The following is a 16,191-nucleotide window of genomic DNA, read 5'->3' as shown; positions in this document are numbered from 1 at the left end:
TATATATTACTCAAAAACTCAATTTGAATAAATTGTAAAAATGTTTTATTTCCTTAAATATTTAATATATATTTATTAATAGTGAAACTCTTTTTTTTTTTTATCACAGAAATAAAATATAATTGTGATTGATTTTAATGAATTATAATGAAATTCATAACAATTAACATTTCTAGTATTTTAAACAATAATAATAAATAATGTATAATACTAGGTCTTATACTCATAGAACACTGTGATATTTGAGTTCAAACAGATTTAAAAAAAAAATTAGAACTTGCTGGAGTATACGGTGCAACTCCACTTCAAAAAATGTGACAAATGTGACCACACAATGTGATATAAAATCATGTTAAAATGAATTTTAAGAAAAAAATCGTGAAATGTTAATTATGTTCAACAAACATAAAATAGGTTGTCTTGGTTCAACTAAACTCCGCCATTGTATGCGTATTCAGCTTTGTTGTGCATTATGAGCCGATCTTCAACAAAATAGAAACTGTCCGATTTAGTCTCAAATGGATTTTGAATCATTTCCTTAACTGCAAATACAAAAGATAAAATATTGTTTAGAAAAACATGATGGAATGTAGAATGTTTATTAATAATTAAAATAATTACTCGATTCAGGATCCAAATTTGGAAACTTGTATATGTGTTCACATGTATTTTTGCTGTGCGGTATGCAAAAACCAAATTCAAAGTCAAATGTCTTTAATAATTTGTTACGGAAATAATGACGTTCAATCATGCGAAACTTGTTAACTGGCTTACTTCCCACCGTAAACTCCACACTATCAATTAGACAAAAATTTAATATATATATTTTATAAAATTTAATTTATGAACTCTAATTGAATAACTAAAAAATGAACAATAGAATAAAATGAGGCCAAAAAATATTTATTACAATTCTTACGTTGCTCCAACCAATTTCAGTTTAAGAAACTTTGGTGTAAATTGATAGCGTACAAATCGGCCACTATTAAGATCTGTCTCCTCTACTTTTCCTTCAGTTTGATTGTCTTCTAAATACACAATATCACACTTTTAAATAATATTAAATCAATACACATATTATTATTATTATTAAATTTAATTGAATCAGTATCAACATACCAAGTACTACAGAAGGTTTGGCAATTTCAAACAAAACCATGCCTGTATCAAGATCACGTATTTTAAAACGTATAAAGTCTATATTATATACATTTGCATCTGGAGTGCATAAATACCCTGTAAAAATAAAATAATATAAATAAATAAACTCATGATCTTCTAAATATTAATATATATTAGTATATTACCTTCTGTTATTTTAGGCAAAGTCAATACATCTTCTGGTGATATAATAGTTTTTTTCCGTAAAATTTGTTCAGCTATCTCTTCTGCTATAGGAAAAAAAATAAGTTTATAAATGTTGTTTTGTAGCTACTTAAAAAATAAATTCTTTAATTACTTTTATATGTTGAAATATTAACTAAAACAAAATTAAAGCAATCTAAACTTTTCTATCAACCTAAAATTAATGTAATTTAATAACACATTGAAAAAATAAATTACAACATTATTAAAATTATTAATAATTCTCAAAATGTAATACTAGAAAAATATAAAAACAATTTAATTAAAGCAATGTATGACAATGGCACATCAAAATATTTAAGAAAACTTTAAATATTAGCATTGGATTAACTATGAGTGTTAATATAATTGGTCAACAAAAAAAGTAGGGCATTTTCTTACCTTATTACAGATTAAAAAATATTAACATTATATAGGTACCATTATTGTTTTAATTCGTAGTTTAACCGATTTTAGTAATACACTATAATTAATAGACAATAGTGTTGTGTACTCACAATCAGCGTCAGAGGAGGTAGAAGAGGTGGCAGCATTAGTCCTGTTATTGGCCATTTTTGAACTTGTCCCAACAGATATCATGCTTTATCAATAAAAACACTAACACAGTATTGTGCAAGCTGTCAACAGTTAGATTCCATTTTGCTGTCGACTTAGTCAACAACAACGATGTGCCAGTGGTAGGCAGTTCAGTAGACGGCCAGAAAATGAAAAATATTTGAACCTAAAAAATGTCCTGTCTTTGAGAACGATAATGATTGTTTAATGCGCAACGCAGTTCGAAATCCGGAATAATGGCGCAACCCACTAACCCAGACGGTTTATTTCGCACTTGTCATTGTCTCGAAGTGACACGGGTATAATGTGCACAAATGGAATAATAATGATAATAATAAAAAAAAAAACTAGAGGGAAAAAACGAGAACGAGGTAATATAATAATAGGGGTCAATGATCTAAAAAAAACACATTAACCCCACGAGCATAACAACCTACGCAAAACACCAGCGACCAGCCTTTCAGTCGTCCAGCTCGCGGGCGCAAGTCGCTCGATCGCTCTCCCTTAATCATTATCTCTTATCACTTATCATTCCTCGCCGATGATTGATCGGTGATCGGAGAGTATGGCTGACGCGCTCTAGTCGACAGACTACGTGACTACAGGTCACCGAAATCACCAGAAATCGGGACAAAAATTCAAAATTGTAAAAAGTAATTTATGGCTCAATTGAGTCAATACTCAATAGCCTGCTAAGTGTAATCATTAGCTAACCTAAATATGTCCTAATATCGTAATCTTAAAATATTCTTGTATCACACTACACGTGCCTAGAGCGTTTTGGTTGTTCAAAAATTTCTAATTTCAGTTGACTGATGAGACTCGAGAATCGAGATGTATAATATAGTCAGAATTATAAAAGTAATAAGTTTTAAATTTTAGGCAGCAAATGGATTGAGGACAGTAATATGGATCATGGAGAACATTTACACGTATAGAAAAAAAACGAAGACAAACACGCGATGAGGCCGGTTTTGGTTTTATCAATAAATTATAAATACTTAATAACTATAATTTAATAAAAGGATTTAATGACATGCAAATGCAATATATTTTATTCTTTAGTCTAAGCCTTAGACTAGCTATGACGACTAAACCACTGTAAGGCGTCCAGTAATATGTATGATAGTCATAATACTAATTTTTAGTTAGATGATATGGTATCATAATATAATATACCTATATTTTTTTTTACAAATTTATATGTATATAATATGAAGATATAATATTACGATCTTACTATCTCTATAATCCCAATAGCCCATAGGATTACAAAATCGAATGCTGAAAGTCCACACGCTTATTGTAGGTATATATTATATGTGTATAGTGTATAATATTTATAAGTATTTTATGACTATATTCTATAAGTATATATTCTAAAATATTCTTTACAGTGCTTTTGGCAAATAGAACTATAGGTTGAGTACCTACCTGTCATTAATTTTGATCGACGGTTAGATTCCTACTATTTTATAGGCGGTTTATTTGGCGTTCTTTTTAAGGAAAAATATAATAAGAAATATCTAATGAATATATATATCTATAATGAATAATGATGATGCGTCGAGTCGACTGTATTCCAAATTACGCATACACACCGACAAGCTCGATAAAATCGTGAGTTGAATATTAATGGTACCTGCGTATAGTCCTATAGGTACTATTTAAAATTTTAATTTTAACTTTTCATACGAGTACCTACTATTCAAAATAGTTTTAACAATGCACAACAATTGAGCAGGATATATAATTTATAAAATTATAAGTTATAACCTATATTATAATTTCAATATATATATTACCTATATATATGCCTACCTAACTTTCAAGTCAACAGATATGGTAGGTACCTATTATATACTATACAGTGTGTCCCGTTTTATATGTACCACTAAATATCTCCATGGCCTTAGATTTAAAAACGGTTTGCTGTGATAGATAGGTGGTACTGAAATGCACATTTTGGAAAAATTTCAAATTTTTAACTCCTTTGGTTCACCCATACACAATTCAAATTAATTTTTTTTTTGAATAGCAACCCTTTTTTTACACCAGATATGGGTAGATAATTTTTTCTAAGATATTTTTATCCATTGACCATAATCTTAAATTCTTAAACCTAAAATTGACCGAGTTACAAACCAACAGATTTTTAAAAATTGAAAATAATTCAATTTTTCGAAACAAAAAACATGGTACATTTGTGTTGAATGGATTTTTTTCATGTACTGCACAATTTATTAATATCGACAAACCATTTCAATGGTACATTAATTAAATTTATTGATTTGAGAATAGAAATAAATAATGGATTTGCTACAAATTGAACCCCATGACCCCCCCATGAGCACGCCCCTGATGACATTGAAAATTATCGTAGGTAATAAGTACAGTATCGTAGACTTGCTGAATCCTATTCCAGATTCCTGTTTTTATAATGTCATTTACCTACATCATAATGTTTCTCGAAAATTTTTAAAATTGGTTTTAATTTTAAATTTCAAAGATTTTTCCCATAAACTTTTTATTCCGTTGTTTTTTGGAATACTAAATTTACTTTTATTGAGTTCATTACAATTATAAACAGAACACATCTAAGCTATTTCTAAAGTGTTAAAAAAAAAACCTAACTAAATGAATGTACCGTTTATATTTATTATATAGAATAGAATCTATTCTAATCTTAGATTTGAGATATCTCATAATTCATATCACTCGCCACGAATTATTAAATAAGTTTAGTATTATAGGTACCTATTTAATAATTAAATAACATAATATTTTAATTCGTGTTTGCATTAGCATTATAGCATATTATTATCTTGAAAGTAATATTACAAAAATACAAAAAAGTAAATTATGCTGCAAATTTTAAGCGGTAAGTACTGTACTGTGATTGTGAATAATAATTATTAATTATGTTTATATAATATAATATATATTGACATTTAAACAACTAGGAGCGCTAGCAGTTTTAGATGTTTTGGATAGTTATCTTATCCACTGATAATATACAAGTATACAACATGTGTATATATATACACTATCTATGAGTTTACCGGTCATGAAACACAATTAATTGTCATAGCCAATATAGCCTCTTAAATCGTGTTCAATTCATTTTATTTTTTTAAAGAGTCGGCTCGCTGTGCTGAGTCTCAACTACACATCCCTAAGACCAAAAACTCATAATGATAACTGAGACAGAAACTCCTGACGATGCCCCGAAAAAAGCGCTCATTTACATTTGTGGAGGTAATTACAAAAATTCGTTATATTTGCTGTGTTTCAAAAACAACTTTCATCTGTTGTTAATGTACTGACTAAACATGATGATTTTAATTTTTTTTCTATACATAAACAATGACAGCGTGCCAAGCTGAAAATGAAATGAAACCTAAAGACCCAATCCGATGCAGAGAGTGTGGTTACCGAATCATGTACAAGAAACGAACAAAACGATGTATCCTTTTGAAATAATTATAAACAGTTTGACGCATTTAATTGTGTATGCTTGGATACTGTAACTAAGAATTTAGTAGGCTAAAGAGGATGTCATATCCAAATGTATTATCTCCATCTTAGTAAATTTACATTCAGCAAAATCAATTTTATGCTATTAGTAGGGTTGAGATTTTGAAGGCATCATTTTTTCTGGTGTTCTGAAATGTTAGTTTTAAAGTATTAAATGTGTTTTAGGTGATACTGATTATTTTAAAGTTACTTTTTTTTTCCAACTTTTTGATGATTTTAGTGTATTTTTTTAGTTTTTAGAGCATTTTTCTCAGTGTGCTTATAAAATAAAATAAAATTCAAAATTGTTTCGATTAACAAGAGATTTGTGGCAAACAGCTGACGGTACGAATAATAAATTATATAGCGTGACAAGTTATTGTCAATAACAATTTTATCATAGCTAGGCCTCGATAAGTATTATTGAATTAGTTACCAATTATTACGTCCAGAACTAAACAAGTAACAAATACTATAGCAGTGGCTCTCAAACAGTGTGCTACGGCACACTACCATGAAAATGTGTGATGTATAATAGTGTGCCGTGAACCAAAATGGTTGAGAACCACAACTATAGTAACAAATAACAATACTATAAAAAAAAACAATTTTTTTTTTTTTTTAGTTTTAAACTATAATAAATATAATTTAAATACATTTTTATAGTGTATTTTTTGAGATTTTTTAGGGCATTCAAATCCCAGCCCTAGTTATTAGCTTTAATATTAGTCGATTTATCTATTATCAAAACTATCTAGGTAATAATATTATCTATAACATCTCATAAAATTTTATTGAGATTTTAATTTTAAGATGATTACTACGAGCATTTTAAAGTGTTAATATTTCATGTATCATGTATTAATACCATACTTACGTTTATAAGATGTTATAGGACTTATGTCCGTTTATATTATAACCATAACTAACTTAAAAATTTAAATATTCATAAAAGCCTATGGCCTTAGGTAATATTCTTACTTTTAAGTTTAATAGTTAATTAATTGACTCTAATATTAAAACTAATTGCATAAAATTGATTCTGCTAAACGCAGATTTGGTATGTTTTATGTTTGTAAAACAAAAATCACACATTCGAGTATGGTCTCCTCTTAAACAAATCGAGTGTTGAGCTTTCTGCATTTAACCTTTACAAATAAATTGCAACATTTTATTCATTACGTAAAATTAGTAGGCATTTGTATATGCATACATTTTTTTAGGCATATCCTAACCTTTCAGTGTACATAATATAACTGTGTTTCAGCTACCTATACTGACATTTTATGTAATAATTAGTCAGCAGTTTCCAAAGCATGTTAGTATGTTATACAAGATAAGAGTAAAGCTATAGGTAGTTGTCTATTTTGAATATTTCTTGATAATGGGTAATGGTATGCTAGTTTAACTTTTAGTGAACATTGCGTTTTCACATTTTATGATATTAGTTATCAACTCAGATACAACTCTCAGTTAAATTATACTTTTAAACAGAACATTGCATTCTAACTTACGCACAATTATCCAAGTAATAACAATGATTGAAACCCAAACCTTTGCTTAATTTTAAAGTAAATTATTTTGGTATATTAATTTACTGTTCTCGGGTATAAAATAGGTATAATAAATAAAAAAAATTAATATTTTTTTTAATCATATAGGTAAATAGTGTATAAGAAAAATGAATTAACAAAATATAATTTCATTCTATTTGTCTTCCTAGGTACTTAATAAATTTTTTTTTATGATTCATAATTATTTAATGTTAAATGATTTTATAATCTACTTTACTCATAGCGTTTGATATAAACTAATAATACCTCTTTTTTAATTTTAAAACTATGTGCTTAAGAAGTTAACACACATTTTTAGAGTAGCAATACCATTTACTTTTTATATTATAATTTCAGATGTATAACTATTACCATTAATTATTTTCAAATAATTTATTTAAAATAAATTTCATGCCCTGGATAACTTACTTAGAATTTAATTCATATATTTGTCATTGTAACATTTACAAACAGTTTAAATTATTGAACTCATACATACTAAAAGGGGAAAGATGTATTTTATATGTTTAAAGTTGAAAATGATTGGTTTTCCATTATGCCTGTTTGTATTTTTTTTTATTCTGCTTACACTTTATGAATACTTAATACTATAAATAAATTATTGGCTATTGATTTAAATACCTTTTTCACATTAAAATATTTTCTAATTATGTTATTAGTGGTTTGCTATTAAGATAATTAATTATTTAATAGTATAAAATATTTAAAAAATATATACTTATTTAAATTATAAAATCTGAAATAAAATGGACATATTGAATGCTTATTTTATTTCAATACAAAAATTTGGGAATGTATTTACATAGTAAAATGTGTTAAATTGATTGCCAAGTACTTCTATCAATTGATCTAAATTGTATTATATTTTACTATGGTTAATACACTATTTAAATTATGCATATATAATATACCTAAAATAATATATTGTTCTCAATTCTGTCATAGTTCATTTTTGCTATTTAATAATTTCTCAATCATAATAAAAAACTAATTAATAATTAAAACTGTAGATTAAATGTTCAGGTTATTGATTTTACTTATATAGGTATTTGTTATTATTTTTATAGATCATTTTTTTGTATAATTATTAATGTGGGTTATTTTCTTGCTGTTCTGTTGTCATTAATATTTAAACTAATCTAATAAACTGTTAAAAAAATTAAATATTAATGTAGCAACATTTTTAAACACTCTGGTACTGCATTTTGAATAGAAAATACTATTATATTATGTAAATTGTATTGTGATTATTATTTAATCTAAACTCTTGGTAAAACCTTCCTTAATCAAATTTTTCAGTGGTTGTCTTTAATGCTCGATGAACATTTTTCAGCAATGTGAAAGTGAAGTTTATAAAAACAAAAATGATAAGATATACTAAACAATTTTATATTTTAATTTTGTTTCATGAAAATTATAAGTGTTAAGTTCTGTAATATATCATGTAATACATTTTCTTGAATAATCTTTTTTGAATTATATGTACTTCAAGGAATAAATGAGCCTTAAATGAAGGAAAACCATATCAGAACAAATATGTTTTTTAATCGAGTTAGAAACTTTAAATTAGTTACACGGGTATTCAAATAATGAAAACTTTTTTTTATAGAGTTTGTAATATAATTTTTTGAATATATTGTTATTTTATTTGATGGTGTAAAAAATGAAATACATAGATAGACAAGTATTATTGTATTGCGCTATTGTCAGTTTCATTTCTATATGACTGTATCTAGATACTATAATTTGTTTACTATTTTATTTATTTTGCTGCAATATGTTTTATCAAATAAGCTAAACAGGTCGGGTTTGTAAGTAACTACATTATGCAGGGACTATGGTAAAATTGATGTCTACACCACTTTCCATGTAAGTAGGTACTGTTACAGTGTTATATAGTTAAAATAACTATCACAGTTTGTGCCACTGACCACTAGTTTTGTTTTAGATAAAAATGTTCTATTAAAATTATTATAATAACTAGTAATATAATATAATACCATATATGGTTTGATCATTATTTTCTGCTTAGAGCTGTTGCTCTATGACCATAATAGTATCTACTAAAATAAATTTTCGAATTTTTTTTTTATAATCATACATTCTTTCAACATTGATTGCATCTTTGTGATTAAGGACACCAAAAAAATTTACTGTCATTAATATGACAGATGTACTTAAATTTTTTTTAATTTTCGAAGGAATCAAAATTAAGACTCGTGTCTAAAAAATCGAAAGGACTTGTGTTGTGCGGCTCTGTGTAGGTTACATAACATAGATAGGTACTGATATTTCTGTACCTAGTGAAAATATGTAGGTATGTATTTTATATTTTTATTGTCATCGTGCAAGTCAATTGCAAAATAACAAATAGGTATGAATATAATTCTCAGACCTTGCGCCTGAAAATTATTACGCGCTATTGTTACTCATTTTTATAATATTATTATTATAATAATTATCTCCGTTCTACATAGCTGCAGCGAATAATAATGACCGACAGACGAGCGCGAGTCCACATCCGGTGTTTAAATTTTAAATTTTACACAATGTTTTTTAACAAACTGGTACTCGTAACTGCTAAATAGCTACGTTGGCTATCTAGAGAATAGGTACTCATTGGGTTTTTTTATTGTGGTCGGGAGTAGACTGCGGAGGACAACAGTGAAGACTGAAGAGACGTCAAGACAGTATCTTATCGTTGGCAGAGGTACCTATTTTGGGCACGGGAATATGATTGGAATTTAAGAGGTACACCAGCTGATAATAATGCATTAATGCAATAATTATGATTATAATATTCTACATTTCTACCGTATTTTTATATTGGTATCAGTCATCAGACCGTTTGTAAAATATAAATCGATAAATGCTTTTAATGTATATTAGCCTTGGATGTTACTATATGTAAGGTTAGATATTGGACAATTTTAACCACCAGCGCATGCGTATTTGCATGGTTTCGTTTATGTCTTTATGACGAGAAAAAAAAATTTAAAAAGTACCTATGCAGCAGTGGCTTAAGTATTTTGTAGGTATAGATTCGGATCATTGTACCGCGGAAGGGTCATGTGTGGCCACTCAGCCACTGGCAGCGCGTATCGATCTCCCCACTTCACGCCCGAGTCGAATTCAAATTTAAATAGTCACGTAATACGTTCGGAAAAATAGAATTTTTTTTTGGTCATCTATATTTAACAACGCTGTTGGATAAAATTCTACCCCTACCCCTCTACTTTATATCGTCGATATGAATTTCTCGTATACAACGCGTATAATTTGTATCTTGCTGTACCCCTGCAACAGTAGTAGGTGCTTGAACTACTGCAGTTCATTCCTGCAGCCGGCTGCTGTTGCATTCCATACAGCAGCGGTTCCCAAACTGTGAGGCGCGCGCCGTGTTATTTTGTCATAACAATAAAAATATTTGTACGTTTAAATACTATAAATTTGTTATTTATATTTTATTCAATTATAATTTTTTCGTTCAACAATTTAAGCCCACGGACAGTGGTATGCGTTACGAAACACTACCTACTTAATGTATCCGAGCGCAGCAAATTATGTTTTATGACAAGCTAGCGATTTAGTTTACGTTTTGATTGATTCGAATATCACGATTTTATTATCGTACAGTAGGCTCATTGGGAATAATCAACACGAATTTAGACATTAAAATAATGTCGGGTTGTACGAATAATCACATCGTTTTTAATGAATCAATTGTGAGACCACTAATGGGCCATCAATTTATATTGAACTATTAAAATTAAATTTTTCATACAGTACATTATAATATGACTATAGAAAATAAAACGCTGATTACAACACTCCTCTAATATAGGATTGTTATTATATTTATCACGAAAAGTGAAAACGACATTTTATTTAAATACCTATTTACTGCTGTATATCTAGTACTCATGTACTCAATTTAAAACGGAAGTTCAGTGTTTGAAAAATTTGTTTTGGACACTATAGTACAGTACAACGCCAACATAAATCATACAATATTTTAATAAACCGTTGGTCATCACATCCTCTCCGTGTCAACAGGTAGTTGTCACTGTGCTATTCATGACTAATGTTCGTGTTCAATTTTTTTTTATCCTCACCTTACATTTTACACTGCGTTAAGGTCACATGTGTGAGACACAATCCTTGGCACAATGGCTCGTGAAACAGACAAAAACGTTTGAAGTAATAAAACGTAATGTCGATTTTCAATCATCATTAGTGTTCTCAAATCTTCGTCTCAATTTTTGTTATCATGCTAATATATTGTACTGGAACTATATACATGTGCACATAGCAGTTTGGTAAAACATTTCTTTTCAAAATTGAAATAACAATTTAGTGGTTTTCAATTTTAAAAACAAAAACAAATAAATAAACAAACGCAATGATTAACAACAATTTTTGTTTTATTACTAAATAATTGAAATTCCTAGGAAATTGTAGGTATAGAAAATTAGATAGGTTTAATTTACTCCCTTAGAATTTCCTCCAAGTCTAAGTAATAATATATTACAGACTTAAATTTGTTTAAAAACGACTAAAAACAATTGAAAAAAATTGGTTTTACTGCATTAAGTGTCTACTAAATAACCAAAAAAAAAAAAATATATATATATATTAAAATAAAATAAAAATAAAACAAATGTTAACCACATAATTTATACACAACTATAATAAAATAAATAGTGGATTTTTTTTAAAATTTTTTCTTTTTTTGAACAGTTATAATAATAATTACGAATAATTTGATAATGATGAGAAACAATAAACACGCGATTGATATGAATGGAAAATAAACAAATGTGTTTGACAGGATTAATAATAACTATTTGAACTAACGAACAATAATTTAATGGCAGATTTTTATAAGTGTTTATATATATACACATATATAAAGGTATGTATGTATGAATATATAATATCTAATTGTAAGTAAAATTAATATACTTCCATTGGATTATACGATTAAATTACAAATACATTGGAATGTTTTAACACGTCTTAGATGCACGCTCACTTAAAATAATTATTAAAAACACTAATAGTTGTTATTTAAACTTTTTTTTTGTAAATTTATACGTCTATTATAAAATTTAAAATAACCAGTAACCATGTAAGCCTGCTTTTATTTTACAATAAATGTAAAAAAAAAAAGAATGATAAAAAACAAACAATAATACTTTAACTACGAATTTTCATTAAATTGTACAGCTACAATATTTGTGCTGAACTGCAGTAATGTTAATTTAAATAATTTAATATATTATTATTATTATTATTAGTGTACGTTACTCGATAAGATGGAGAACAATCGTACACTTCCTAAGTTTAGATTGCATCACATCGCATAGAGTACTTAATGTTTGAGGGTGGTCCCCTCTTAGTTAAGTAACATTTAAAAGTGAAAGGGGGGAACAATATTTAATAATACAACTCATTGAAACATAAAAAAAATTAATAATAATAATAATAAAACACAAGTATAACGTTTGATACATGAGATGGCCATCATTTTATTTAATTTAAATATATGTATTTTAAAATAGTTTTTAAGATTATTATTACTTAATTTGCTACGTGAATGGAAAAATGGTTTAGAAAGCTGGGGGAAGGAAAAATACACGTAACTATTTAGGTGAGTGGCGTAAGGGCACAAATATTTGATTTCCTTTCAACTAAAATGTTTATAATAATATGGTAGTATATTGTTTGTATTGACGACAACAACTGGGCATCGTATGGGTGTTCACGGTTTGTTTGTTTTTTTTTTTTTGTTACAAAAAAAAAATTTGTTTTGTTTTTATATTTATTCAGAGGGAAAATAATTTATTTAGTGTATAGGTAAATTGCAACAATCAGTCCATACAATCCTAAAACTTCAGCGAAAATTAGGATCAAGATCATTCCTACGAATAATCTGGGCTGTTGGGCTGTGCCTCTGACACCAGCATCGCCAACAATTCCTATTGCGAAACCAGCAGCCAAACCACTGAAGCCTACAGAAAGACCAGCACCAAGATGAATGAATCCCCTAAAAAAAAAGAACAGAAAGTTAGCAATCCTAGTATTTTGCATTTTATTAATGAATACGACATAATTTGTCCAATTTTTTCATTCATTTCTTATAAACTTACTTGAATAAGGAGTATTTAGAGGGCTCTTCCAGAGCACCTGCTATTAGGACAGCTACTACGAGACCATATATAGCAATAATACCAGCCATGACAACGGGAATGATGGATTTCATAATAAGTTCTGGCCTCATTACTGACATGGCAGCAATACCTGTTCCAGATTTTGCCGTACCATATGCAGCGCCAAGAGCTAAAAACAAAAAGCAAAGATATACAATTAATTATACTATAGAAGCGTACATTGTATGTTTAAATTGTATTATTTACAGATACAAATTACTAATGTTGCAAATTGTTAACATTAATTAAATAGAAACAAAATGAGATGAAATAAGGTTTCTATTCATATAATTTGTTTTTCTATGTTAAACTTAAAAACCAACACAAAATGAAAGGGTCTTTTTCAGTTGCGTTTATATGGATTATACTCGAATTTACCTGTAGTGTAAAAAAGTATTTCAATAAGTACTATTTACAACTATAAAATTAAAAAAATATGATCTAAAATAACCCCACATGCATAACAATATTTTTATTAGGTATTATTTATCAGTTTGCTGCAAAATTTAACTATATTTATGAGTACCTATTTAGTTTATTATAAGTTACACTCCCACACTTAGTATGAGTCTTTTTTAAATGTACACACAATGCAATATTCATTAAACAAAATACTTGAAAGTCATTGCAAAAATTATTAACAGTTTAATTAATCAGGTTGAACATTTAAAACGAAACACCCATTGCAGATGTCATGTCCAATTTCTTAGTATTATCAATTTAAATATATCGTTGTAAATGCACCATCAGTAAAATTTAAATCCTGGAAATCAAATCGATTGGTAATACGATAGATAATAAAAAACAGAAAAGTAAGAGTACTTATAATGTAATAATTATGTACCAACAAACTGAGCCTTTTAATACAACAGGGAAAATTTTAAAACTGATGTGCATAATTTATTATTGTTGTAAAAAAGATTTTGAACAAAAATTAAAATAATTTTACTGGTAGGTACAGTGACGACTGTCTGTAATTATAGTGATGTGTTAAATGAAATAAGGATAAGTTAGGTATTTTAAAGTATTTTTTATAAAAGTACTCATAATGCCGATGACTCAAGATTGCTTAACATCTATGGTAAATAAAAGTATCTATAAAATGGCCAAGATTCTGTGAAAAAAAGGGTGTGGTTTTTCAAAAAATTTCCAATCTCAAAAATACAGAAAATTGCATTCATACAATATGCAAATACCTATTAGATATTATAGGATATTTATGAAACATACTGAACACAAATAGAATAATATTGGAAGACTTTGGACTAATATACTTTGTACTCGTATCACGATAAGTGTTGTGATCTGAAAACAGATAACGTCTAATCTAAGGTTTTGGCGAAAGCAACGTGTATCACTTTTGAAATTATAAAATTGTGCATTGGCGCACAATTATGTCCCAAAATATTGTTCTTGTAATCGTGGGGGAAATCAAAATCTTTAAAATATGACTAGCCACAGACAGAAGAGAAAGAGATAAGGATCACTCAAATCGAAATCTAATTAAATGACCTTCATGCGCCGCGCCCATGATTTGATGACTATCACACTAGTGTTAACTATTGTCAGGAACGTCAATCGGGAATTTTGCTGCAAAGGATTTAGTGTGGCAGACATTTTACAGGGGATGAAAAACAAGAGCATTCAAGACGCAAGTGTTCAAAAAACTCGACCGGGTCACGCCCATGCGGGCGAGTCGTATGTGGGACACGCGATGCGAACAGGTTGCGATGGCGACCTCGAGAATGAGAGGCGAAATGACGAATTTTATCTCGACCTTTAGTCGCTGTCGGAATTGAGTAGTAACTCAAATCGTGAAAATAGACGTCAGATGATAGAAAATAATGCGGAAAAAGGCAGTACGGGAACGGGTTTTGACCGATTTTTTCGGTTTTCAAAAAAGAATTGCGGTTCGTTACGTTCCGCGTCTCCATTGTCAGGGTGCTGGGGGCACAGTTTTCCAAAAAATCGATCGGTCGCGAACGCGTACACTCAATATTACGTCGTCAAGTGCTATGTGAATAAGAAAACCACGGTTATCAGGCCACGCCTAAACACATCCACTACTCGTGTAGGTCTTGAAACGCGTGCGTGCGTAATGCGGTCGAACCGCCTCACAAACACAATATAGGACGTGACGACGATATCAAAGGCTGCCAAAAAACCGCTGACACACGCCGTCACCGACGTAGATCCTCCGAGTCCAATCTCAATACGGGAAGATCCCGCGTCGTATCGACCACCACCGTCGTCGGCGGCGGCGGCGGGTGGGTGTGGCGGCCGTGAGTTTTTCTCGCTTTGGGGCCGCAATTTTTCGACGAAAACGAGGATGGCGCCCGCCGCGCGACATCGATCGAACACCGCCGCCCTGTCCGCCGCACACGAGTGGCGTCGGACGACATAATATCACGGGTACTAGGCCCCGGGGAGGTACAGTCCCGACAACGGTGTCGTCGATATATTATTACAATACATACAATACACACGACGCAAACATATTATCGTCGCCGTTATGCTTACCGCTGAAAATGATGGCCGATGCCGCGCCCATAACGCCGAAAAACGGCCCGTAAATCGGATTTGTCTCCGCCAAGCTGCTCATGGTTGTGCCGGGAACGTAATGCGACAAACGACGAAAGTCCAAACGATAGTTACACCGACGGTCGGAGACGTGTGTGCGGCGCGGCCGACTTGGTTCGGACTCGCGTGGAAAATAGATAAATCCAACCGGGCGAGAGCGGTGCACACGAGTTTCGATGTGTGTGTGTGTGTGTGTGTGAGTGTGTGTACGTGTAGAGTGAGTGAGCGAGTACGAACTACTACGAGAGCGGAATGAGCGAACGACGGCGGCTGCGATTAAACAGTGGCGAGAGACGCGTTCCGCGGATGGTGATAAAAAAATTGACAGACTGAACGCACGGCGGCCGGTTACGAAACCAGTAACTCGAACGGGGTACAGCCTACGGTAG

At 29.9% G+C, this 16,191-nt stretch overlaps 3 protein-coding genes across 4 annotated transcripts; 1 reads left to right on the top strand and 2 right to left on the bottom strand.

Moving 5' to 3' along the window:
• Nucleotides 1-22: 22 nt before the first annotated feature.
• On the bottom strand, nt 23-2,415 carry LOC114119744 (protein unc-119 homolog B). Of its 2 annotated transcripts, XM_027981430.2 has the most exons (7): nt 2,175-2,415; nt 1,863-2,086; nt 1,308-1,391; nt 1,120-1,236; nt 920-1,028; nt 622-794; nt 23-542 (listed from the first exon to the last, which is right to left on the bottom strand). In XM_027981430.2, the coding sequence occupies exons 2-7, from the start codon at nt 1,942-1,944 to the stop codon at nt 430-432; spliced, it is 678 nt and encodes a 225-aa protein (XP_027837231.1). In that variant the 5' UTR covers nt 1,945-2,086; nt 2,175-2,415; the 3' UTR covers nt 23-429. The 2 variants fall into 2 exon arrangements, with proteins under 2 accessions (XP_027837231.1, XP_027837230.1); XM_027981429.2 differs by having other exon boundaries at nt 1,863-2,415.
• Nucleotides 2,416-4,964: 2,549 nt separating this feature from the next.
• LOC114119742 (DNA-directed RNA polymerases I, II, and III subunit RPABC4) lies at nt 4,965-8,475 on the top strand. Its single transcript, XM_027981427.2, has 3 exons — nt 4,965-5,178; nt 5,294-5,386; nt 8,310-8,475. The coding sequence occupies exons 1-3, from the start codon at nt 5,115-5,117 to the stop codon at nt 8,330-8,332; spliced, it is 180 nt and encodes a 59-aa protein (XP_027837228.2). The 5' UTR covers nt 4,965-5,114; the 3' UTR covers nt 8,333-8,475.
• Nucleotides 8,476-11,416: 2,941 nt separating this feature from the next.
• Nucleotides 11,417-16,191, bottom strand: LOC114130133 (V-type proton ATPase 16 kDa proteolipid subunit c). Its single transcript, XM_050202850.1, has 3 exons — nt 15,743-16,191; nt 13,163-13,352; nt 11,417-13,059 (listed from the first exon to the last, which is right to left on the bottom strand). The coding sequence occupies exons 1-3, from the start codon at nt 15,822-15,824 to the stop codon at nt 12,855-12,857; spliced, it is 477 nt and encodes a 158-aa protein (XP_050058807.1). The 5' UTR covers nt 15,825-16,191; the 3' UTR covers nt 11,417-12,854.

Source organism: Aphis gossypii, chromosome 3, assembly GCF_020184175.1.
Source record: "Aphis gossypii isolate Hap1 chromosome 3, ASM2018417v2, whole genome shotgun sequence".
NCBI lineage: Eukaryota > Metazoa > Arthropoda > Insecta > Hemiptera > Aphididae > Aphis > Aphis gossypii.
The sequence above is the reverse complement of the archived record's forward strand: the minus strand, read 5'-3'. Positions and strand labels throughout refer to the sequence as shown.